Source organism: Carcharhinus amblyrhynchos, chromosome 10, assembly GCF_965287045.1.
Source record: "Carcharhinus amblyrhynchos chromosome 10, sCarAmb.v2.hapA, whole genome shotgun sequence".
In the NCBI taxonomy this organism is placed as follows: Eukaryota; Metazoa; Chordata; class Chondrichthyes; order Carcharhiniformes; family Carcharhinidae; genus Carcharhinus; species Carcharhinus amblyrhynchos.
The window spans coordinates 103,345,131-103,369,728 of record NC_137333.1 but is presented as its reverse complement, the minus strand read 5'-3'; the positions used below and the strand labels follow the sequence as shown (position 1 = coordinate 103,369,728).

The 24,598-nt window shown below is 40.8% G+C and overlaps 1 protein-coding gene across 1 annotated transcript in view; it reads left to right on the top strand.

Moving 5' to 3' along the window:
* uvrag (UV radiation resistance associated gene) overlaps positions 1 to 24,598 on the top strand; it is a 320,344-nt gene that overhangs the window by 110,675 nt on the left and 185,071 nt on the right. Inside the window, exon 8 of the mRNA XM_080197696.1 lies at positions 5,581 to 5,707. Coding sequence (XP_080053822.1) covers positions 5,581 to 5,707 — 127 coding nt within the window. The remainder of the gene's footprint in view (positions 1 to 5,580; positions 5,708 to 24,598) is intronic.

The following is a 24,598-nucleotide window of genomic DNA, read 5'->3' as shown; positions in this document are numbered from 1 at the left end:
TACATTCTCGTGCATTTTTTTTGATTTCACTTGTATTGGTATTCTTGTGAATTGTCCTCATTGAGTGCAAGATGAAAAACTGCAACAAAATGTCTTTTTTAAAGCAGATTTCCTTCCTTCCTTTCCCCTTACAGCCCATGGTCTAGGAGCGGGATTTAGCCCTTGGGAGATGGCCAAATGCAACAAAAGTTTATTTTTAAAACAATTGTCCCTAAAGTGCAGGACGAGCAATGATTAAAATATTGGGGGAACTGGACAAGAACTTTGAGGGTAAAAGCCAAGTACTGCAGATGCTGGAAATCTGAAACAAAACAGAATATGCTGGATAAATCAGCTGGTGTGGCAGCATCTGCAGAGAGAAAAACGATTAACGTTTCAGGTCCATGTGACTCTTCTTCAGAAGTGTATAGACTCGAAACATTAACTCTGTTTTTCTCCACAAGTGCTGCCAGACTTTGAGTTTATCCAGCATTTTCAGTTTTTGCTTTATATAAGAATTCCGGGGGGCTCAATTCAATGACTTTCATTCAACGCTAGTTGAATCTGGCAATGTTTCCCTGATTGCAAAGTTGCTGTTTTGAGAAATAATGAATGATATTCTGGTGTGGCAGGCTTGCTGTTTTGAAGTTTGGGATATGGTATCTTTTGGAAAAGCAGGGGAATTTTACTCCATATCTAACCTCTGCCATAGAAAACCTGGCATTTTGATTTGATTTATTATTGTCACATTTATTGGTATACAGTGAAAAATATTGTTTCTTGTCCACAGTACAGACATAGCACTCTGGACATAGAGAAGGAAAGGAGATAATGCAAAATGTAATGTTATAGCCATAGCTAGGGTGTAGAGAAAGATCAGCTTAATGCAAGGTAGGTCAAAAGTTTGACAGCAGGGAGGAAGCTGTTTTTGAGTCGGTTTGTACGTGGCCTCAGATTTTTGTCTCTTTTTCCTGATGGAAGAAAATGGAAGAGAGAATGTCTGGGGTGCGTGGGGTCTTTAAACATGCCGCCCGCTTTGAGGCAGCAGGAAGTATAGATGGGAGGCTGGTTTGAGTGATGGACTGAGCTTCGTTCACAACCTTTCGTAGTTCCTTGTGATCTTGGATAGAGCAGGAGCCATACCATGCTGTGATACAACCAGAAAGCTTTCTATGGTGCATCTGTAAAAGTTGGTGAGAGTCGTAGCTGACATGCCAAATTTCCTTAGTCTTCTGAGAAAGTACAGATGTCGGTGGACTTTCTTAACTATAGTGTCAGCATGGGGGGACCAGGACAGGATTGTTTGTCATTGGTACTAAATGACCAAAATCAAAGGGTCAACTCTCACCATGATGTTGATGGCAAAATTCCTGTAGAGATCAAGTTAGTTTCATCTTTTAGTGACTATCTTTCTCTATAGAATGTGCACTTCCTGGAAACGCAATACTAAAAAACAGCCTTGTATATTTTCAGCAAACTAACAACCCTTTTGTAATGGTTTCTGGTACTCCCGTTGTCTTTTGGTGCCTTCTGTGTGGATGTCACATCTATGCTGGAATATATCCATCACTTTGCATACTGCGGTCTTTTCATGTGCTAACATCCAACTCCATCCGCAGAGTTTTTAGTCTGCTAGAGTCTAAGGGCAGTAGTTTAAGAGACTTGTTGCCCACAATTGTCGTGTAGTTGATTAGGTTATAGCCATCTATCTTGCAGCTTTCTGTCCAAATATATAAATCTATGGCATCCTTTCCAACTGAGGTTACAGCTGCAGTTGTTCAAAGCTACAGCAATTTTCATCCCCTCATTCCGTTTTCATGACCACTTTCTATTTTTGGTTAAATGTAAACATCTGTGAAAATACAAGTGCTGTCAAATTCAGAGATCCCTTTTTAGGAAAGTAAACTGCTGTAGACAGTTCTGTAGCACCTCAGTGGTAAATTTTAATGGTCTGTTCACCTTTGCTGCAGAAACACATGATCCTGAATGGAGATGCCAGTAACGAGCGACTGTTCTCATTCATCTGAGTTTCTATTTAGCTTTTATCCTAAAACAGTACCTACTAAGCTACGTTGTGCAGACGGAATGTTTTAAAGAAGGGAAATAACTTTCTTTCTCCTTTTATTGTTTACAGTTTTTCTTGTGTTTAAAATAGTTAATATTGTCAACGACATATCTAGTTCCACAAAGGGTTGCCTTTTGAAGCCTCAATTTCTTATTGTCTTGTGAGACTGCTAACATTCCCAGAATAATATGACAAATGTGGCTGCGCTGATGGCTGTTTGCCTTGCATTTTATTCATAACTGCAGTACTACTCAATATTTGGCACTGGCTGCCAGGAAATGTTTGTGGTGAGCCCCATCCTCTCCAAGAACCCCCTTTCCCTGTTGAAGTTAAACTTCATATCCCTGTGATTTTATCCAATTTCCATAATCTACAAATGACTCAAACTCTAAAACTGACCTTTTTATGTTGTCCTCTCGTGTTGGTGACCACTTATCAGCCACTGTCCTTTGGAAGTCTCTGATCTGCTCTTAACTCCTTTGCTGCATTAAAAAAAAATCTCCTCAATAACTGCTGTCTTCCTCTATCCCCTTTGATTTTTTTTCTGCTGTCCCTAAATCCTTTCCACCTTCTGCCATTTTCTTCAGTGTGAAGTACTTGGAGGCATCTGGCTGCTTGTGCAGTGATGCAACTCCTATTTAACCTGCCACACATTCCAATGGGCAGCACAAACAAATCTATTTTTGAGTGCTGTCATATCCTACGTTGAATCTGGATTTTTCACCAGAAGCTAGTGATGCTAGGTGCAATCTGACTTCACCTTCAAATATTCTATCTAATCATTTCCAGATAGTAACTTCAGATGCAGAAATGCAGCTGATGCTAAATATTGGTTTAATTAGAGTGGACATGTAAAACAGAAGAGGAACCAATGTGGCAGTATATTTGAATAGGATGAATTGAAGAGAAAATTGGTTTTATAATTTGGTAGGTAGATGGTTCTAAACAAAAGAGGGAACATAAGAATTAGGAGCGAGAATCAGCAATTCAGCCCCTCGAGCTTGCACCGCCATTCTGTATGATCATGGCTGATCTCCATCTCATTGTAACTCCACTTCCTTGCCTTTTCCCCATTGCCCTTTATCCTGCTTTTGACCAAATACTTACTTATCTTTTCTTCAATCTATTGATTCTGCATCCGCTTCACTCTGGGGCAGAGTTGCATAGATTCACGACCCTCTGGGAGAAGTAACTTCTCCTTATCTCTGTCTTACTGCCCCCTCTTACTCTACAACTATGACCTCTTGTCCTAGACTGTTCTAGAATCCCTTCTCATTCTTCTGTACTCCAGCAAGTACAAGCACAAGTTACTCAACCGCTTCTCATATGACACACTTTTCAAAGCTGGAATCAATCGAGTAAACCTCTTGTGAACCGCCTTCTGTCCCACCACATCCTTCCTCAAAACTGAACACAATACCCCGTGTGATCTCACCAATGCCATATACCAGGGGGTCTCCAAACCACAGCACACAGACCACATCCGACCTGCAGCGGGCTGAATCCGGATTGGAGTTTGGAGACCGCTGCCTTATACAATTGTAACAACACTTCCCTACTTGTATATTCTAGACCCTTTGCAATAAATGCCAAGATTCTATTTGACTTCCTTATATCATGCTGCACCTGCATACTCAGTTTCTGAGACTTGTGCACAAGGACATCCAGATCCCTCTGCACAGATGCCTTTCGAATTTGTTTCCTATTCAAATAGTAATTTGCCCTTTTGTTTTTCTGGCCAAAATGGATAACCTCGCATTTATCCACATTAAACTCCATCTGCCAGATTCTGGCCCGTTCCCCTAGTCTGTCAATGTCTATTTGTAAACTTTGTCACAGCCTGCTTTCCCATCTATTTTCATGCCGTTAGCAAATTTTGCTATGTTACACTCTGACTCTGCTTGTTTAAAGTTTATTTATTTATTAGTCACATGTAGGCTTACATTAACACTACAATGAAGTTACTGTGAAAATCTCCTAATTGCCTCCAGCACCTTTTCGGGTACACGGAGGAAGAATTTAGCATGGCCAATGCACCTAACCATTGATATAGGTTGTAAGTATTTGTGGTCTGAGAACTAAACTCTGTGGGACCCCACTCATTACAGATTGCCAACTGGAGAAGGACCCATTTATTCAAACCACCTGCTTTCTGTCAGTCAGCCAATCTTCAATTCAAGCCACTAGGTGACCCCAACTCCTTGGGAGAATACATGTGGGGTTCTGCCAATCTCCTAGCATATGAGAGAATTAACTTGTATTGCCCCCACCCCATTCCTCAAAGGAACAAAGATTATAACCATTTTGCCAGCATGTCTGTCAGCCTAAAGTTGGGATGAGAGACCAGAAGAAGCTGTGAGGGCTACGACCTATTTTCAAATTTAAATAAATTATTTGCTTTTATTTTAAACGCAAAATACAAGTTGTATTTCCGATATCTAATTAATTGTAAAGAGGTCTTTGCTGAAATTTGGCCTGTTTGGACAAACTGAGTCGCATCGTTCTTGTAGCTCTGCTGGAGGGTCATCCAGACTTGAAATGTTAAAGTTTAGAAGTTTATTTATTAGTGTTACAAGTAGGCTTACATTGTAATGAAGTTACTGTGAAAATCCCCTAGTTGCCACACTCCCATGCCTGTTTGGGTACACTGAGGGAGAATTTAGCATGGCCAATGCACCGAACCAACATGTCTTTTGGAGGAAACCCATGCAGCTAGAGGAGACCATGCAAACTCCACACAGACAGTGACCACAATACACATCTCTTTAACCTGTGCTTAATTCTCTTTCCACTCACATTGTCAGCCTCTTTAAGACTTGAATAGCAGGTTAGTTGTAAAGACTCGCATTCTAATCAGTAATCTGTAAACTGTCTGCTGTTATATGCTCTAAGGCCAGAACTCTCCATTCACCTGATGAAGGGGCAAACCCCAAAAGCTTGAGAGTTTACTATCAAATAAATTGGTTGGACTTAAACCTCGTGATGTCAGACTTCTTACCCCACTCCAGTGCTGGCATCTCCACATCACACACCATGACCCAAGCCAGGAATCAGACCTGGGTGCCACTGCTGACAAGCCACTGTGCTGCTCCATTAGCTCTGTTCTCTCTCTACAGATGCTTTCAGGCCTGTTCAGATTTTTGCAGCGTTCTCTGTTTTTGTTTCACGTTCTTTCTAAGTGGATGATGCCAAATTTAGTCAAGTCTTTGCCAATTCCGTTTTCGAGCCATTCACTAAAGGTAGCCAAGTATCTGAGGGTAACTTTTTAAAAGCCTCGCCTCTGGTTTGTGCCAATCTACAACAAAGAACTTGACAACAGAGTTGTCCCTGTGCACAAAATCATGCTTGGGAACTGGTACAGCTGGTTGTAGCATTGACATGATAGAACAATTAACTGCGTAACCAAAGAGCCATGATCGCCAGATCTAACTTCACCAACAGTCAGCTCTGTTGTAGTTGAGTGGGTGGACAAGACTGTTGAATAAAGTCAGCAACTGATGGAGGTAAGACTGTTTCATTGTTCTTTCCCTCCTCAGAAAAAGGAACGGGAACGTTTGCAGCTAAAGATCTTAGTACTTCAGAATGAACTAGAGAGACAGGAAAAGGCACTTGGACGAGAATTGGAAGTGCTGCAGAAGGAGCAGATTGCATTCCAGGACAAAGGTGAGAATCCATTCTGCGGAAGTACTAATGCTTTTATCAATATGATTAACTTGTAATTCTGGTTGTTTTAATGTGGGGTAGGGGTGAAGACAAAGGACATATTTAAGGTGCTTTCATATAGGTTGATTGTTTTACTATAAAAATATCTTCATTTATATCTACCAAGTATTTTCTTTTTAAAGAAAAAACAGTAACTTGGGCTGAATCGGTAGTAAGGCTATAAGAATAAGACTGTTTTTGAGTCAACACAATTTTTAAAACTCATTCATGGGATATGGGCCAGCAGCATTTATTGGCCATCCTTAATTGCACCTGAACTGAATTGCTTGCTAGGCCTTGCAGAAGGCATTCAGGAGTCAACTACATTGCTGTGGTTCTGGAGCCACGTTGAGGCCAGACCAGGTTAAGGATGGCAGACTTCCTTTCCTAAAGAACATGAGTGAATCAAGTGGTTTTAACAAGATTCAACAGTGGTCTTATGGCCATCATTAGACTTCTTAAATCTGGATTTTTATTAAATTCACCATCTGCCTTGGTGTGATTTGAACCTGGATCCCCAGGGCATTACCCTGGGACTCTGGATTACTAGTCCAATGACAATACCATGACACCACCACCCACCCTATCAGAAAGTAATTGTGTGAAGAGAGATAACATGTAGTCTTGATTTAGTTTTGTTTTTGAAAAAGCAGTCAGAGAGATCTGACTTCAGTGCAAAGTGTAAAACGTGTACAGAACTAGTTTGAGTAGTGATGCTTCCCCTTGAATTTCGATTTCTGGATTGTTTAAATTGAAGTTATTTCATTCTTTTGTAACGTCTAGGGAAACTTGGTGTCGACCTATCTGCGTACATAGGAGAAATGACCCACGCTTACAGATCTGTTTGCTTTGCTGTAGTGCTTTAGCTGATTTTAACTACATGCCAAAGCACACGTTAACTAGTTTTAGTTGAAATGGGCAGTGCTCTCAAGAGAATCTGTCAACCGCTGGTTGCTGCAAAGCAATTTTCACAAGAAATTAACAATTTGAAGAAGGTAATTGTTGAAATTCCACATTTCCTCATTGGTTAGCAACCAAATCGTTTGACCTGCAACTCATTGCTATGAATTTAGATATTAAAAAATGGATATATTTAATGAAAGTGTGTGAAATTAACACCAGAGGGTTGTTTTAAAATGTAACGGAACCCATCAGTTCTCTAAAAGTAGCCAAATGTGTTACCCAATTTAAATGCTTGTTCGTAGTAACCATGAATGGGTGGAGACTCTTAATACTTGGTCAGCCTTGCCAAGATTTCTGCTGTACAACTGGAATTCTTTTTAACTGAAGGCCACCAAATTTGCAGAGTAGGAGAGAAAATAAGTTAAATAGAGGCAATGACTTTGACCGCCAGAAGCTTGGGCTTTAATGAGGAATGCGTGCTGAAGAAGTCTTGAGGCCCCACTATAAATGCGTGTAAGGGACTGAGGGTCTAGATTACATCAGGCTGAAGGGCGGCAACTGTAGACAATCCCTCATCACTTTGGTTTCTTGAAGAACTTTATTCTTTATTAGTCACAAAAGACATCCATACAACATGCCACTCTCATCAATTTTTCCTTCCGATGTCCGTTCTTCCATTGTCAACAGTATGATAAAAGTGCCCTGAGGAAACCAGGAAATTGGTATTGTCAGTGTAAAATAGAATAATGAATGATTTAGGGAGGGGGTGAATCAGATAGGATTACTGTAGTTGGTTTGAATCCAAACCTGTAACTTCCTCATGGCCTTATGTTCTGTTTCATAATGAAATAGTAGAAAAACTGCAGTTAGAAAAGAAATGTGAAAATATACTAATCCTGCTAGTGTTATCAAGGTATTCTGCATAATTCACCAATGTACAAATAAATAATTTATTCATCAACGAAGCATTTAATTGAAGGAAGATAAATTTAGAATGTAAATATTGAACCCCCCTGTCAAAGAGAACTCACTCCCTTTTAATCCAGTTGTCTGTTTAATTTATTTAATAAAGGAGTGATCAGACATTGGAGTGTTCGGGCACTTGAAGCAAGAAATATAGACAGACTGCAAGGTTTTGATTTTTCTTTTAACTCCACTGAAATGTAACTTCTTAACTACCAAGAAGTTGTTAGTATATATCTGTAAGGCCAGTGGTTATTGGCTAAGGTGCCTCTTCTCTTATAAGTCTCTTAGCCAGCTTATGCCATCTATTTGCGATGGGTCTGCTGTTTAAAATTTGCAGTAGACTGTAACTCTATCTATATCCTTTTCCTCTTGAATCTAAAACCCACTTCTGGCTGAGCTGCTTGTTTTTTAGTTTTCTTCATTTACAAGCAGCTCTTTCTTAGGAGAAAAGAGAGCTTGTATTTCTAAAGGTATGTCGGATCATTTCAAAGCATTTATAGCCGGTAAAGTATTTTTGATGTGTAGTCGTAGTAGTAAAGAAAATATGGCAGCAATTTGCATGTATTTCCTCAGAGCAATATGATAATGAACAGGTAATCAGTTTAATGATTTATTATTGTCATGTGTATTAGAATACAGTGAAAAGTATTGTTTCTTGCACATATACAGACAAAGCATAATGTTGGCTGAGGAATAAAATATTAGGAAGGATCCTTGGGAGAACTTTCCTACTTTTTGAAATAGTGCCTTGGAGTCTTTACATCCACTGAAAAAGGTAGATAGACTCATGCAGAATAAAATGCAATCCTGAAAGGTAGTATCTCCATCATTTGGCAATCCTTTTTTCCATTTGTTTATGGGATGTGAGGCATCACTGGCTGGCTGGGCCAGAATTTATTGCCCATTCCTGAGGGCATTTTAAGAGTCTGGAGTCACATGTAGGCCCTACCAGGTAAGAACAACTGATTCCCTCCCCTAAAGGACAAACAGTGAACCAGATTGGTTTTTACGACAATCGGCAGTGGTTACGTGCTTTAATTTCACAATTGCATGAGAGTGTCAGCTGAGATTTTGTGCTGGATGAAGATATTGTACACTTAAGGTTTGTACTTTGAACTCGTGGCATGAATGAAGCTGTGGCTGACACTGCTGCCATGTCCAACAGGCATCAGCCAAGCTTATAGAATTCCATTGCAAAACTTGCCATTTGTGAGATAATTTGCTTTTGCTTTTACTCTTGATGTGATGGAATAACAAGTGTCCCACATATCCAACCTGTCAAACTAGCAATAGCTGATCAAGTGCCTTAAATACTGATGATGTGATAATCAGCCTGAGTGCAGTTCTCACTCGAGTTGTCAGGGAAAAAAATCGGACCTTTCAGGGACAAAGGAGGTGAATTATGCTTAGAACCCAAGGGAATAGGGGAGATACTAAATGAATACTTTGCTTCAGTATTCACAAAGGAAAGGGATGTGTTGATTGGGAGTATCTCAGAGGGAGGTGTTGACCCATTAGAGAAAATCTCCATTACAAGGGAAGAAGTGTTAGATTTTTTTAGGGAACATTAAAACTGACAAATCCCCAGGACCTGATGGCATCTATCCTAGACTGCTCAGGGAAACAAGAGATGAAATTGCTGGGCCTTTGACGGAAATCTTTGTCTCTTCACTGGACACAGGTGAGGTCCCAGAGGGCTGGAGGATAGCGAATGTGGTACCGTTATTTAAGAAGGGTAGCAGGGATAACCTGGGTAATTATAAGCCAGTGAGCTTGACGTCCAGAGTAGGGAAGTTGTTGGAGAGGATCCTTAGAGATAGGATGTATGCGCATTTAGAACGGAACAATCCCATTTGTGACAGACAGCATGGTTTTGTAAGAGGGAGGTTGTGCCTTTCAAATTTGGTGGAGTTTTTTGAGGAGGTGACAAAAACGGCTGATGAAGGAAGGGCCGTGGATGCCATCTATATGGATTTCAGTAAGGCGTTTGACAAAGTCCCTCATGGCAGGTTGGTGAAAAAGGTAAGGCTCATGGGATTCAAGGAGAGATGGCTAGATGGGTAGAGAACTGGCTTGGCCACTGGAGACGGAGGGTATCAGTCGAAGGGTCTTTTTCCGACTGGAGGTCTATGACCAGTGGTGTTCCACAGGGCTCTGTACTGGGACTGTTGCTATTTGTGATATATGTAAATAATTTGGAAGAAGGTGTAACTGGTGTGACCAGTAAGTTTGCGGATGACACAAAGATGGCTGGACTTGCTGATAGTGATGAACATTGTCGGACAATACTGCGGGATATGGATAGGCTGGAAAATTGGGTGGAGAAATGGCAGATGGAATTTAATCCAGATAAATGCAAAGCGATGCATTTTGGTAGAAGAGCTCACTCATCTTTGAGGGTGAAGTTAGTTGTGGAGCCTTCTCCTTCCATTATTGGTTTAATTGTCCACCACCATTCATAAATTGATGTGACAGGACTACAAAGAGCTCCGATCTGATCTGTTGGTTGTGGCAAGCTGAGCTCAGTCTATTACAGGCTGCTTCCATGTTTAGCCTGCAAATCATTGTGTTGCAGCTTCATTTCAACCAGCTTATCAATGCCTCATGAAAGAAAAGAATTGTTCTTTTTAAAAGATTTGAAGGTCACCATTGCAGCCAATCATTTTAAGGAAGATACAGGTGTCAGTAGAGACCAGAGTGTTTCAACATTAAAATTGGAACCAAACATTACTTTTGCACATTGTTTTCTTATGCACAGAATTTTCAAAGGTTGCAATTTCAGATGAGTTTATTTCAGATGAGTTTGGAAATATATTCCCGCTCCTGCAATTGGGTTAAAATCCTGGAACTCCCTAACTAATAGCATTATGGCTGTACTTACAGCAGGTAGACTGCAGTGGTACAAGAAGGGACTTAGAAACACCACCTCAAGGGCAATTAGTAATAGAGAGTAAATCTTGAACTTGGCAATGACACCCAGACCCAATTACCGAATAAACAAATTGTTACTGCAATACCAGTTAATCTCTCAGCCCAGAGAGGGAACAAACTAAACTGTTCATTCTCATTTCTGCGACATAAAATGTGTTATCATTTTGAACCTACACTCCATTTTATTTCCCAGCTATAGTAATGCCACAAATGGAGTAGCAGAAATGCTTAAAATTAATTGTAGCAGTCTTCAAGAAAATAAACCCTTGACAGCCAGGCATGGCCCACTGCTAAACTTAATGAGAATGTGACTTCGTCTGACATCAAGGCAGCATTTGATCAAGTGTGGCATCAAGGAGCCCTAGCAAAATTGTAGCATGTGGGAGTTGGGGCGAAAACCCTCGGCTAGTCATACCTAGCATAAAGGAAAATAGCTGTGGTTGTTGGAGATTAATCATTTTAGTTCCAGGACAGCACCTCAGGAGTTCCTTAGGGTAGTGTCCTCAGCACAACCCCCTTCAATATTCAGTCCCATTCGTGATGACTCGTACTGAAGCTATCCGTATCCATATATAGCAAGACCTGGAGAAAATTAGGGCCTGGCCTAATTTGTGACGAGCAACATTAATACCACACGAGTGCCAGGCAGTGACCATTTCCAACAAGAGAGAGATTGAACCATCACCCCTTGACATTCAATGACATTACCATTGCTGAATCCTTTACTACTACTATCCTGGGATTTACTATTGATCAGAAACTCAATTGGGACAGCTATTCAAATAGTGTTGACAAGAGCAGGTTATAGACTAGGCATTCTGCAGAGAATAACTAGCTTTCTGACTCCTCAAAGCCTGTCCTCCTCCATCTGCAAGGCACAAATCAGGAGCATGATGGACTGTGTCTGGTTAAATGTGGTTTCCACGAAGAAGCTCAATGTCACCCAGAACAAAGCAGCCTGCTTGTTTGGCAGCCCGAACACCACCATTGGGCAGCACGGTGGCACAGTGGTTAGCACTGCTGCCTCACAATGACAGAGTTCAATTCTGGCCTTGTGTCACTGTCCGTGTTTTGTTTGCACATTCTCTCCGTGCCTGTGTGGGTTTCCTCCGGGTGCCCTGGTTTCCTCCCACACTCCGAAGATGGGCGAGTTGGGTGGATTTGCCATGCTGACTTGGTCCATAGTGTCAAGGAGACTAGTTAAGGTAAATGCACGGGGTTATAGAGACAGGGCCTGGGTGGGATTGTGGTTGGTGCAGACTCAATGGGCCAAATGGTCTCCTTCTGAACTGTTGGGATTCTACGATTCTATCAGTGTTTGCTCTCTCTACCACTGACATACAGTGGTAGCAGTGTGTACCATCTACAGGATGTACTGCAACAACTTAGCAAGCTTCCTTCGCCAGCAGCTTCCAAAATTGCAACCTCTACCACCGAGAAGGACAAGGGCATTAGATGCATGGAAGTACCAGCCCCTCCAAGCCCCATATTATTCAAACTTGGAGCAATGTTGCTGTTCCTTCACTGTCATTGAGTCACAATACTGGAACTCCTCTCCTGACAGCACTGTGACTGTAGCAATTCAAGAGAGTGGCTCATCATCACCATCTCAAGGGTAATTAGGGATGGATTATAAATGATGGCCTCGCCAATAACACGGAAATGCTATGAATTTTTTTTCAAAGCTTGTTGTCCTTGGCATTGACAGTGCAGTCAGCTGCTATCTTGGAGAAAATAGCATTGTACAGTTGAAAGGATTATTGAAAGGATTAAAGATGCAGATATCTTTAAGACTTGAATAGCAGGTTAGTTGTAAAGACTCGCATTCTAATCAGTAATCTGTAAACTCTGTGTGCTGTTATATGTTCTGTCTGAGGCCAGCGCGCTCCATTCACCTGACGAAGGGGCAAACCCTGAAAGCTTGTGAGTTTACTATCAAATAAATTGGTTGGATTTAAACCTGGTGTTGTCAGACTTTTTACTGTGTTTATCCCAGTCCAACGCTGGCATCTCCACATCATGTCACTTTGCAAACCAGCTGCTCTGAGAGCAGGAAGATATCTGCACATCTGGTCTTTTCAATGCTGGGTAGATTATACTGCTAATGTTTTATCGTGAGCAGTGTCTTTTTACCTCGCCATGTTTCTAAAATTTCAAATGTGTTCCAGTCTAAGGTTGCATAACATAACTGAAATGCTCACACAATTTATTGAAATATTACCACCCTCAACGTTGTTAAACCTGTAACAGAAAGCATAAATTTCTGAATTTGATTGATTGCCTAGAGACATTCAAACTCAGAATCCTTGTTAGTAACAACAGAAAAGGGACTAGTGGATTCCTGTAAAGGTTTTGAATTATTGGCATGTGCAGATCCAGAATTGTACAATAGAGCTTCACACTGATGGGAAACAAAATATAGTGAAAAATTGGCTCCAAACTGTTTTGTAGGTCCTGTCACATTTGAGCAAGAATTGATTCATACGTTTTATTAAAAAAAAAGTTTCTGTGTTGAATTTCACCAAAGATCGTTTTACAAAAATTCCATATCCAAGGCAATAATGCTGATGTAAACACTGGAAACACCAGGTCAGACAGCAACTATGAAGAAAGAAACAGTGTTGATGTTATAAGTCACAACTTTGCATCAGAATCTTAGGGCTTTCTAGCTCAAATATGTTGGTTGTCCAGGAAGTGACGCCCAAATCTGAAATAAAATGGCAAATTTTATTCTCTTTAGTTGAGTACAAGGTTTTGTGTAGTAAATATTCCTGTGAAATCAAGCAAAGGGCACAATCATGAATAGTGAACATGATGGGAATGAATTAGAGAGGTTCCAGCCACCGCAAAATTACTTGCTCACTGTACATCTGAGCTTTGCTCTTCCAGATATGGCAACCTCTTCAACTTTTTACCCATCTCCTGAGCGCTCCTGATTTTTCCACTCTCCACCTTTCTCCAGAGCAATGACATCCCTCAAATTCATACCCCAATGCTCATTTTTTTTAAAAAAAAGCATGTCCTTGAATTCCATCATCATAAACAAATACCCCATCACCACAATATGCAATTCAAGTCTTTACTTTACCCAACATATAATTGTTCTGCAGTGCCAGCATGCTATTTAGCAGTAACAAAAAGAGAAAATGCTTGAAAATCTCAGGTCTGACAGCATCTTGGGAGAAAGAACAAAGCTAATATTTCAATCATCCAGACTCGATGACTCATCCCGACAGATACTCTTTCTCTGGCTCTATCACCCTGAATCAACCAGGATGTTTGACAGGGTTTCCCAGGACTGAAGGTGAGCTCCCACCGAAGAAACCTGCCTCTCGACTGAAAGGATTCTCTTCTCTGCTTCATCTGTCCTCTTTAGGATATCTGGCAGCTCATCAATGTGAGCAGCAATAATCTGTGTTGAGGAGCCGAGACTGTCAGCCGCAACTTCACTTACATTGGCTGTCATCCCAGTGCCTACAACATCACTGAAGCTTGGGCTTACTCACCAACGAAACCACTGTGAACTGGGCCCCATCCTGGCCATCTTGGACCTGTCTCAGTTGAACAAGATTTTTCTGATTTAACTTGGCTCCCCATCGCCAAAATTTAGCCAGGATCCTCCAGGAACATTTCGCAGATTCTGCACATCAGAATCAAATAATTATGGGTTGTGCATCAGGATAAATAAAAAATAAAAAGATGGATAGCACCAGAGCTCACAAAAACATAGCTGCTCCTACGCTTGTGTCATTTGAGCCCCCAATTTATTGTTGTTTAATCCATTTGAACACGAATAGGACCACCTTGCAACTGATAGCAGTAACTGCATTTCTTTCTCAAATCTCAGGATTCGTGTCTTGTGCTCTGTGTGGCTTATCCAATGTTTAGTTGCAGGATGTAATTAGTTAAGTTCCAGGGTTCCATCATGGAAAACAAATCATCTGCAAAATGCATTTCAAATTGGGTGAAGTATTTCGTATTCACTAATATCCCCACTAAGCACTGAGGTTCATAGCGGCACAATGCATTTTAAAATAGTTGGCCATCTGAACATAAAATTGGTGAAATAGATGTTGGCATCCACTGAATATGATCTGGAATGCATTGGTGAAAAGACAGTGACACTTCAAAAAAATTCAGAGCTATCAGAAAAGTACAGGGGAGTGAGACTCATTGGACAGTTCTCAAAGAGTCAGCACAGGCATGATGGGTTGAATGGCTGCCTTCTATGCTATCTGATTCTGGAATCCCGTCTGTGCTCATTCAGAAAGGCTGTGAAAGTGCTGGGTAATGGTTGCCTCCTTCGCTGCTTTGGAAGGACAGAGAAATAAGTCAATTGGAAGGTGATGAGGAAAAAAAATGTTGCACAAAGTATTTCACTTGAATGTTTTTTGGACATATTTTAGACATCTGAATCATTGTGTTAATTAGCATTAGACTCCAAATTATTTGGAATATTTTAAAAATCTCTTACTTTGCAAATAATTAACCGCATGAGAATTATTTTTAAAAACTCAACTTCTTATAAACTCCGTTGCAGTAAGAAAAGTTGTCACTGAGTCTTCTCTGGACTATCCTTTCCCTTTAAATTTCATCCAACCCAGACTCAGCTTTAGTTTTATGTAGTGTATGTACAGCCAGGACCTACTTGAAGAAAAATGATTCAAACAATGTAACCTTTTGAGAATTTGAAGGTTATAGAGGAGGTAATGCAAACGTGAAATTAATGTAATAAATAGTTGGAACCAAAAATCACATTACCTCAATGTTTTCAGTGCAAGAACCTTCCAATTCTAGTTAAACTGTAAAATGGAATTTGCATAAAACAGCACCATTCTGAGAACCACTGCAGTCTTTGTGGGTATATACAGCAATCCCCTGCAGATGTGCCACAACATTGATTTATTCTCACTGACAAAATGTGGCCAGTCGTATTTGCAAGTACATTTCCCCCTAAATCTTTCTACAGGAGGTCATTCCACCAGATTATGAAAAATGAATTAGTTAGATTTGAATGACAAAGTTGATTTGAAGGTGGTTATTTCACCTGGGGGGAGGATCTGAGCTTGAATGCCGGTCAGACTACTGCAAAGATAATTTCTAATCTTCATTAGTTGTAAGGGTGTTGGAAGCATCCCAATGCAAGATCTTCAATCTAATTCTGAGTAGATGGGACACCACAGAACAAAAGTGACTGAACTCTGCTGTTGGCAATTGAGAAATGGAAATACTGTGCCAGACTTAACCTTGACCATTGTACATTGTTGAGTGGATCTGACCTGGAAATACTCATTACTGGTACTGGGTGCCAAAAGTGAAGTATTCTCCTGGGTTCATATCTTTGATCAGCTTGAAATTTAATTAAATTTTAATTTGATTACCATAAAATCCACCTGTTTTCATTCCACAGTAAAGGAAATTATTTATAGGATCAAGACAAACCAGAGTGTACTCTTGGAATTTCAGCCCATTTCACAAATGGATCAGTTTAACAACAGATTATGCAAGTGGTTTGTAATCCTGCTCTTTATGGTGAGGTAACATGCAAGGTCAATATGCAAGTTTAAATTTATTTTGTTTTTATTCAATTACATACTTTGGCAGGTCACCTAATTCTGTCATAACTTTGATACCCAATCTAGAAAACCATGCAGTGAAATATTGGTGTGAGGTACAAAAATTCCCTTCAGTTTTCGATTCAATCTGCTTGCTCTAGTGCCTCAGTAGATGGCCACGTCATAAGCAATTCCTGCTGGAAGCAGGTTTGCACTGGTAAACCTGCTTCAGCAGAAATGATTAGGCGACGCAATTAATTACGTCATCAAACGTAAATCTCTCTGGCCATGAACTTGCTGAACGCGCGGAGTTTGTCCTTGTGCATGGCTTCAATATCATTGCCCTTTGCACCATGTCAAACGGGAATAGGTATTTCTGAATTCAAAATCCTCCATTCCCAGTTATCCCGCCACAAACCAGTTTCCATTGAAGATGCTGAATTCTTGAAAGCGTGCCTAGCGCGCACATATTGCAGAATTCCATACTTGGTCTATTTTCACATAGAAAGCAAATGTCTGGTTAGTGTTGTGAGGTCTTGAGGCCAACCCCAGATATATAAACCTGACAAAGGGTCTGGAATAGTCATCTTCAACAAAATACACACCAGTCTGAATTGGTCAAATTTGGTACCGATTGAACTTGTCACTAATTATGCTTGAAAGCAAATTAAATGTTCGTTGAACTTGAGTAAGAATAACGAGTGATATATGAAAGGATTCATGCTCATAGCTTACTGCATCTACATATGTATCGGCTACCCAAGACGCACACAAGTGATGTCCCATTATATATTTTGGCCCTGGAGGGAGTGCAGAGGAGGTTTACTAGGCTGATACCGGAGTTGAGGGGATTGAGCTATGAGGAGAGGCTGAATAAACTAGGCTTGTACTCGTTAGAGTTTAGAAGAATGAGGGGAGATCTCATTGAGACGTATAAGATGATGAATGGGATGGATAGGATAGAGGTGGAGAGACTCTTCCCGCTCAAAAAAGACAGTAGGACTAGGGGGCACAGCCTCAAGATAAAGGGGAGGCGGTTTAGAACGGAGTTGAGGAGGAACTTCTTCACTCAAAGGGTGGTGAATCTCTGGAATTCTCTGCCCGTTGAAGTGGTGGAGGCTGCCTCGCTAAATATTTTTAAGAAGCGGGTTGATGGGTTTTTGATAAGAGAAGGGATTGAGGGTTATGGGGAGAGGGCGGGAAAGTGGAACTGAGCCACGACAGATCAGCCATGATCTTATTGAATGGCGGGGCAGGCTCGAAGGGCTAGATGGCCTACTCCTGCTCCTATTTCTTATGTTCTTATGTTCTTATCCAAGATTGGTTCTGCACAATGCAAATTGGCTAAGTGGTTGGGTGAGTTGCTGCAACAAGTTCTGAGCAAGTTTTCCGGATAGGTGGTCAAAGATTCCGTCACCTTTGCGAAGAATATCCAGGAATTGAATATCAATAACAATGCCGTATCGATGTGTTCATTTGACACTTTGCTAGCCTATTTAACAATGGGTCGTCTAAGGAGGCCATTGACATTTGTGTTGCATCATATACCATAGCAATATAGATGAACCATCAATTTCTGAATCTGTATTCATTGAACTTATTCGAATTTAAAAATTCAATAACTATGCAAGAAGAGAGGCTCCCCTCATTGCTGCCTGGGCCAGCTGCTCAACAACTCGTGTGGTTTTAACACACTGTGCCCAAATAGATACATGTTGTAGTGGAATCCCTTCCTAGGCCAGTTCAAACCTCTTTGTTGATTTCCATGAGGAAAGCATCTTTGGTGGAATAACACTAACCTCCTACCTCTTGCATATTTCCTATATGTGGATGATATGTTTGCTATATTTCAATCTGCAGCTTCATTACATACTTGAATGGGTGCCATCCTGTGCCTCAAATTCTCCTTTGAAATGGAGCAGTCAACCTTTTCCTCTGTGCTAGTTGAGAAATCTGCCAATGACTTTTCTACTATTGTCTACCATGAGCCTATCTTCACTTCTCTTTATATGTGTTGGAATTCTTACAGTCCACTTTCTATAAAATTGGCCTTATTGACAAACTCATATATAGGGCATGAGTTATTTACTCACTGCAAGCTTATTGCTGCAATAGGGCACATCAGCCGTCCTGCAAGATAATGGCTACCCTGACCAAATCATTTTGCGTCATACATCATATTAACTTGTGAATGGGTTGAAGCTGCCATTTTAGTCTAACTAGGATTATCCTGGAAGGGTAAGGAATCTCAAGGATTTCAGCAACAGATGAAGCTAGCCAAAGCACTCTTAGTGTCGCAAGAATGTTTACATTAACACTGCAATGAAATTACTGTGAAAATCCCCTAGTTGCCACACTTTGGCACCTGTTCAGATACACTGAGTGAGAATTTAGCATAGCCAGTGCGCCTAATCAGCATGACTTTTAGACTGTGGGAGGAAACCAGAGAATCCAGAGGAAATCCACACAGACACAGGGAGAACATGCAGACTCCACACAGACAATGACCCAACCCAGAAATTGAACCCAGGTTCTTGGCGCTGAGAGTCTGAGGTGGTAACTACTGAACCACCGTGCCACAGAAAGCTGCAGTCAAACCAAAAAGTCATACAAATAAGGAATGTGGTAAATGCATTTCAGTGCTGGTGTGATGTCAGGTATATAGGCCATATGTACCCAGGAGTAGTGGATCATATCAAACAGTGCAATCTTTGATTGTGAACAAGCAAAGTACTGACTGTATCCAACCAGCTCATCATCAGATGTGATTCCACAATTGGACAACACCTAAACAATTCACATTGTGCTAAGAATAACACTCAAAATCGGTATAAGATTATCAGTCTGGCATGCAGTATGCTCACTTACGTGTGCTAGAAGCAGCATATATTCAAACACAGAGCCCTGTCCTTTGACAGAAGGAGCATGTCCAATTTTGCACCTTTTTCAACTAAACAGAAGTTTGGAGAAGAGCCGTTTCCTGGTTCATTTCCAGGACAATGCCTTGACCAATTTAAGTTAAATCATTCCACGGTGCATTCTCCATGGCATTGCCTCCATCAATAAGAACCTGCTTGCCAACCTATCAGCCTTCTCCTCTTGTACAGTATAAATTGTTTCCCTGTGGCTGTTGGTAATTTCTTGTGAGCTAAGATATCCTGATGAGTGCAAGACAAAAAGCTTTGATAGAATGTGTCTTTTTCAGCAGTACGTTCTGTACTAACAAACAACTATTAAATAATACTGCAGTTGTTGACAAAAATGATCAACTAGTATTGTGAATATGAAATGGTTACAAGTTCCACCATATGTCGTTAGTGACTGTTACTTGTTTATCAAGTTGATCTTGCTGCAGCTGAGGTACAACCGAGTTAGGAGTAAAGATTTAATGGAATTCCAGAAAATCAGTTAATTGTATGAAAGGCCATGATCTGGTACATTTGAAAGATTTTTTTATTGTGTTCCTTGTTTTATTGATTCTATGTTGCAAAGCATGTAAATTAAATCTTTCTGTATGTTATTTGTGTAGAACTATAATTCTACAATTATCCATCACCTCTGTTAATTCGTGAACGGCAGTGTTCAACCACATTCCCTCAGCTGCTTGAAATTGAAGAACTTGATCAAAACCTCCACCTTCCACCATATGTTTTGACAACTTCCCTGATTTTTCATCCACTTTATCCTTCTGTCTTGTGGTGCACTTTTGGGGAACAATTTGGAGAAGCAGCATAGTCTAATTATTGGGAGTTTTAGGTTCCTATGCTATCACACTCCCTGAGTAAATATTAACAAATGTTTGAAGGTTTGTTAAGATCATAGAGACCGTTTTGTGCAAGACCTGGTTGGGGACAATTAACATTTAAAGAGAAGTCCAAAAATTTCATTTTAACCAATAGAACTCTGCCACAAGACTTGATTTCTTTTTAAACAAGACAAACTTTATATATAAAGGAAATAAGTAAAACGGGCATTATTAACATTACACGTTTGTTACATACTTAGATTTACTCCTTTCCGCATTCTCCTGAGAAACACCAATCTTTTCACACCAAGCTATTTACTTCTATAGGGATCACCTGTCAGTTTGCTACAATCCTCTGGGAACTATTTATTAATTCTCCTCAGTTCCAGCAATTCTCAAGAAGTAAATGTTTCATTTATTATCTCTTGGCTGTGGATGCCTCAGTCTCTTGTTACTTTTTAATACTTCCAAGCTCTATTTGCTTTCTTTGCTGCAAAACTTTGAGGACCGCTGCAGACACTGCCTTGAGTTTCAAACTAGCCAACCTTCCAGTTTCTGTCCCCTCACAAAATTCAAACTAAAATTAAGCCTCACCAATCTTCCACATCATGCAGGTTTATTTAATTTTGGTTTACATTGACTATCTTACCTGGGAGCTGCAAACTACACTTACCAGTTCTAAGTTGCAGCTAACTCCCAGTAAACACACAAGTAAATTGAAAGCAGAGGACTTCCCTGATGCTCCACCCATCATCTTGAAAATATTACCTGCTTTGGGATGTTCTCAAACCAACCTTCAGGTTAATTATCCCTCATCTATAATTTCTTCTTTGATCTGATAAGTTGGGAGTCTTTGCAACCTTTCAGGTTTACTGAATGTTTTTAAACTAATTCCTCTAACTCCAAAACACAATAAGAAGTCTCACAACACCAGATTCAAATCCAACAGATTTATTTTGCTGCTACCAAATAAACCTATTGGACTTTAACTTGGTGTTGTGAGACTTTTTACTATGCCCTACCCCAGTCCAACGCCGGCATCTCCACATCCAAAATACACAATATCTCTCTGGGCTGTCATTGTTCCTGCAAGGATTGCAGACATCACATCTCCAGTTCTTTAGCTAAGTAAGCTGTATTAAAGCTCTATCTTTTCTATTCTAACTTTATTAAGCGAACATGAGCCGCCTTTGAGCTGCCATCGCAAATATGCCGGCAGTCTCGTGAACACAGCACATACCGTAAATGTGCCTGTGCTGGTTTACTACATGTTGGAATTGTCCAAAACCAATTATGTGCTTTTTACAGTATAGCAGTTAAAACTGGATTTTTTGGTAAATTAAAGCAGGGTGCCTTAATCTGCAGCTGTATCCTAGCAACAATTTAATCTTGGAATGAGAGGAGAATATTGTCTGAAGCAGGGGAAGAATGGAAGATAACACTGTTATTTGTTTATCATGGCAGGTAATTTGTAGTTTTGAAATTATTGTTGATCTAGGCCCCCATTAAGCAGGTTGCTGCAGCAAGAAAATATAACGCAAAATTAAATATTTAGTGTTTTCAAAGCAACATATTAATCCAGTGATATAATTGAACGTTCTGCACCTCCTTCACAATTTAGCATTCCAGTCTGAAAAAAGTCTGCTCAAGTATAGTTTTCCCTTATTTGTAGTGTTCTTGGTATATCAGGGACAGATGGTGAGCTGATACTGAACAAAAGATGGTCATGCCAATGCAGGATACAGCTTGTCAGATAAAAATGCATCTTCACACTAGAGACATACTCCTGTTGTTTCTTATTGCAGTAAATCCACTGTATGGTGATGAGCCAAAAGATTCTTATCGGAAGACAGTGTGTGGGTTCTGGATGAGCAATGATTTGATTGAAGCATTTTGTTGGCTACATTTTTGGCACTTGAGCACTAAATGTTTTCGATTGATGTTGAATTCATTTTTTTTTGTACAAGTGGACAAAGTATTGGAGCGTGGCCAGTCTATCGTCTGACTGCCTTACTGAACAATTGCATTGAGACTTCATGAGAAGCGTGTGCTGGTCAAATGTCTCTTCTGTTACTTTCACTCCCCATCTTTAATTCTGTCCATATTTTTACTTAAAAATCTAACTTCCCTCCTTGTAGTTCCTTCTTTGCTGTGTATTCTTTGTCACTGAGCATCCCATGAGGGGTCACGGTTTCACTTTGCCTGTTTATGAAGTGTACACTCATTACCTGAATGGGGGTATCCACTCTTCATGAAACCCAGCTTTGATGCAAGTTGACTTTGAGAATTCCCATTTCTGTGTAGGAGGGCTGCAAGAGCCTAACCACCTAAAATCAAGCAGCTTACCAGGATTATGAACAGCAAGGTGGCACAGTGGTTAGCGCTGCTGCCTTACTGTGCTAAGGTCTTGGGTTCAATTCCGGCCTCAGGTGACTGTATATATGGAGCCTGCCCCGTGTCTGCATGGGTTTCCTCTCTCAATCCCTCAGCTATGCGGGTTAGGTTGATTTACCATGCTAAATTGCCCCTTAGTGTCAGAGGGAATAACAAAATAAATACATCACGTTATGAGGACAGAGCATGGGTGGAATTTATTGAAGATGCAGGCTCGATGGGACAATGGCCTTCTGCACCATAGGGATTCTGTGATTCTATGAATCCTGGTTAGTTCACTACTGCTTGCTCATTCAGAAGCAAGCTACTTATTTGGACATTAGATTGGACGTTGATACATTAGTTGGTTTTGAACGGGGAGAGACAATGTTTAATCAACTTGGTTGAGTTTTTTGAAGAGACAACGAAGATAATTGATGGGGGGAGGGCTGTGGATGTACTTTATATGGACTTTAGTGAGGTGTTTAACAAAGTCTCACATGGCAGATACAAAAACTAATCACATGGGATTCATAGTGAGCTGGCTAGATGGATGCTTAACTGGCTTGGTTATAGAAGACAGTCTGAAAAACATCCATTGACCATTACTCTAGGCCCTATTATTCGGCCAATTTTGTATCCACATCATTACTCTTCCTGTATAGAAGAGAGCCGGTAGATGTGGTGTTTCTCGATTTTCAGAAGGCGTTTGATAAGGTGCCGCACAAGAGGTTATTACAGAAGGTTAGGGGGCATGGAGTTGGGGGTAGGGTATTAGCGTGGATAGGGGATTGGCTGTCAAATAGGAGGCAGAGAGTGGGGGTCAATGGGTGCTATTCGGATTGGCGGTTGGTGACTAGTGGAGTGCCCCAGGGATCAGTGCTGGGGCCTCAGCTATTTAGCATTTATATAGATGATCTGGAGGAGGGAACCGAGTGTAGGGTGTCGAAATTTGCTGGTGACACCAAGATTGGTGGAACGGCAAGTTGTGCGGAGGGTGTGGAAAGTCTGCAGAGGGATCTAGATAGGCTGGGCGAATGGGCCAGGAACTGGCAAATGGAATTTAATGTTGGCAAGTGTGAAGTTGTTCACTTTGGTAGGAATAATGGTAGGAAGGACTATTAATTACATGGCAAAAAACTGCAGCATGCAACGGTGCAGAGGGACCTCAGGGTCCTTGTGCATGAGTCGCAAAAATCCAGCCTGCAGGTGCAGCAGGTGGTCAGGAAGGCAAATGGGATGCTGGCCTTCATAGCGAGGGGGATTGAATATAAAAGTAGGGAGGTCTTGCAACTGTACAGGGCACTGGTGAGGCCGCAGCTGGAGCACTGTGTGCAGTTTTGGTCACCGCACTTACACAAGGATATTTTGGCCTTGGAGGGAGTGCAGAGGAGGTTTACTAGGCTGAGACTGGAGTTGAGGGGGTTGAACTATGAGGAGAGGCTGAATAAACTAGGCTTGTACTCGTTAGAGTTTAGAAGAATGAGGGGCGATCTCATTGAGACATATAAGATGATGAATGGGATGGATAGGATAGAGGTGGAGAGGCTCTTCCCGCTCAGAAAGGACAGTAGGACTGGAGGGCACAGCCTCAAGATAAGGTGGGGGGGCAGTTTAGAACAGAGTTGAGGAGGAACTTCTTCACTCAAAGGGTGGTGAATCTCTGGAATTCTCTGCCCGTTGAAGTGGTGGAGGCTGCCTCGCTAAATATATTTAAGACTTGGGTAGATAGGTTTTTGATAGGCAAGGGGATTAAGGGTTATGGGGAGAAGGCGGGAAAGTGGAACTGAGCCACAACAGATCAGCCATGATCTTATCGAATGGCGGGGCAGGCTCGAAGGGCTAGATGGCCTCCTCCTCCTATTTCTCATGTTCTTATGTTTTATTCCATGAGCTATAGTTTTTTTCACTAGTCTGTTATGTGGCACTGTATCAAATGCCTTTTGACAGTCCAGGTTCGTCACATCAACAGCGTTACCCTCATCAATTCTTTCTGCTACCTCCTCAAAAAACGTCCAAGTTAAATATTATTTTCCTCTGAAATCAGTTTATGTTTAAAATAATAGAAATCATGACTAAGAAAGCTAGTGATCATTAATTGGAGTAACCCTGAAGCTTGCTGTAAAAATGTAAAAAAAAAATCACTGATGTCACTTGGGGAAGGAAATCTGTCACGTTGCTCTGACTGGTCTGTGATAGAATCCCATGTTACCATGGTTTATTCTTCTTTGAGCTCTGAAATGGTCAGTAAGCCGTGCTAAAGAATACAGACAGACACCAATTCAAGAAGAGCCTCCATATCTTCTTGAGGAAAATAAATACCACCTTGTCAACAATGCTTATATCCTGAAAAGGATTTTTTTTTAAAAATCCAACATA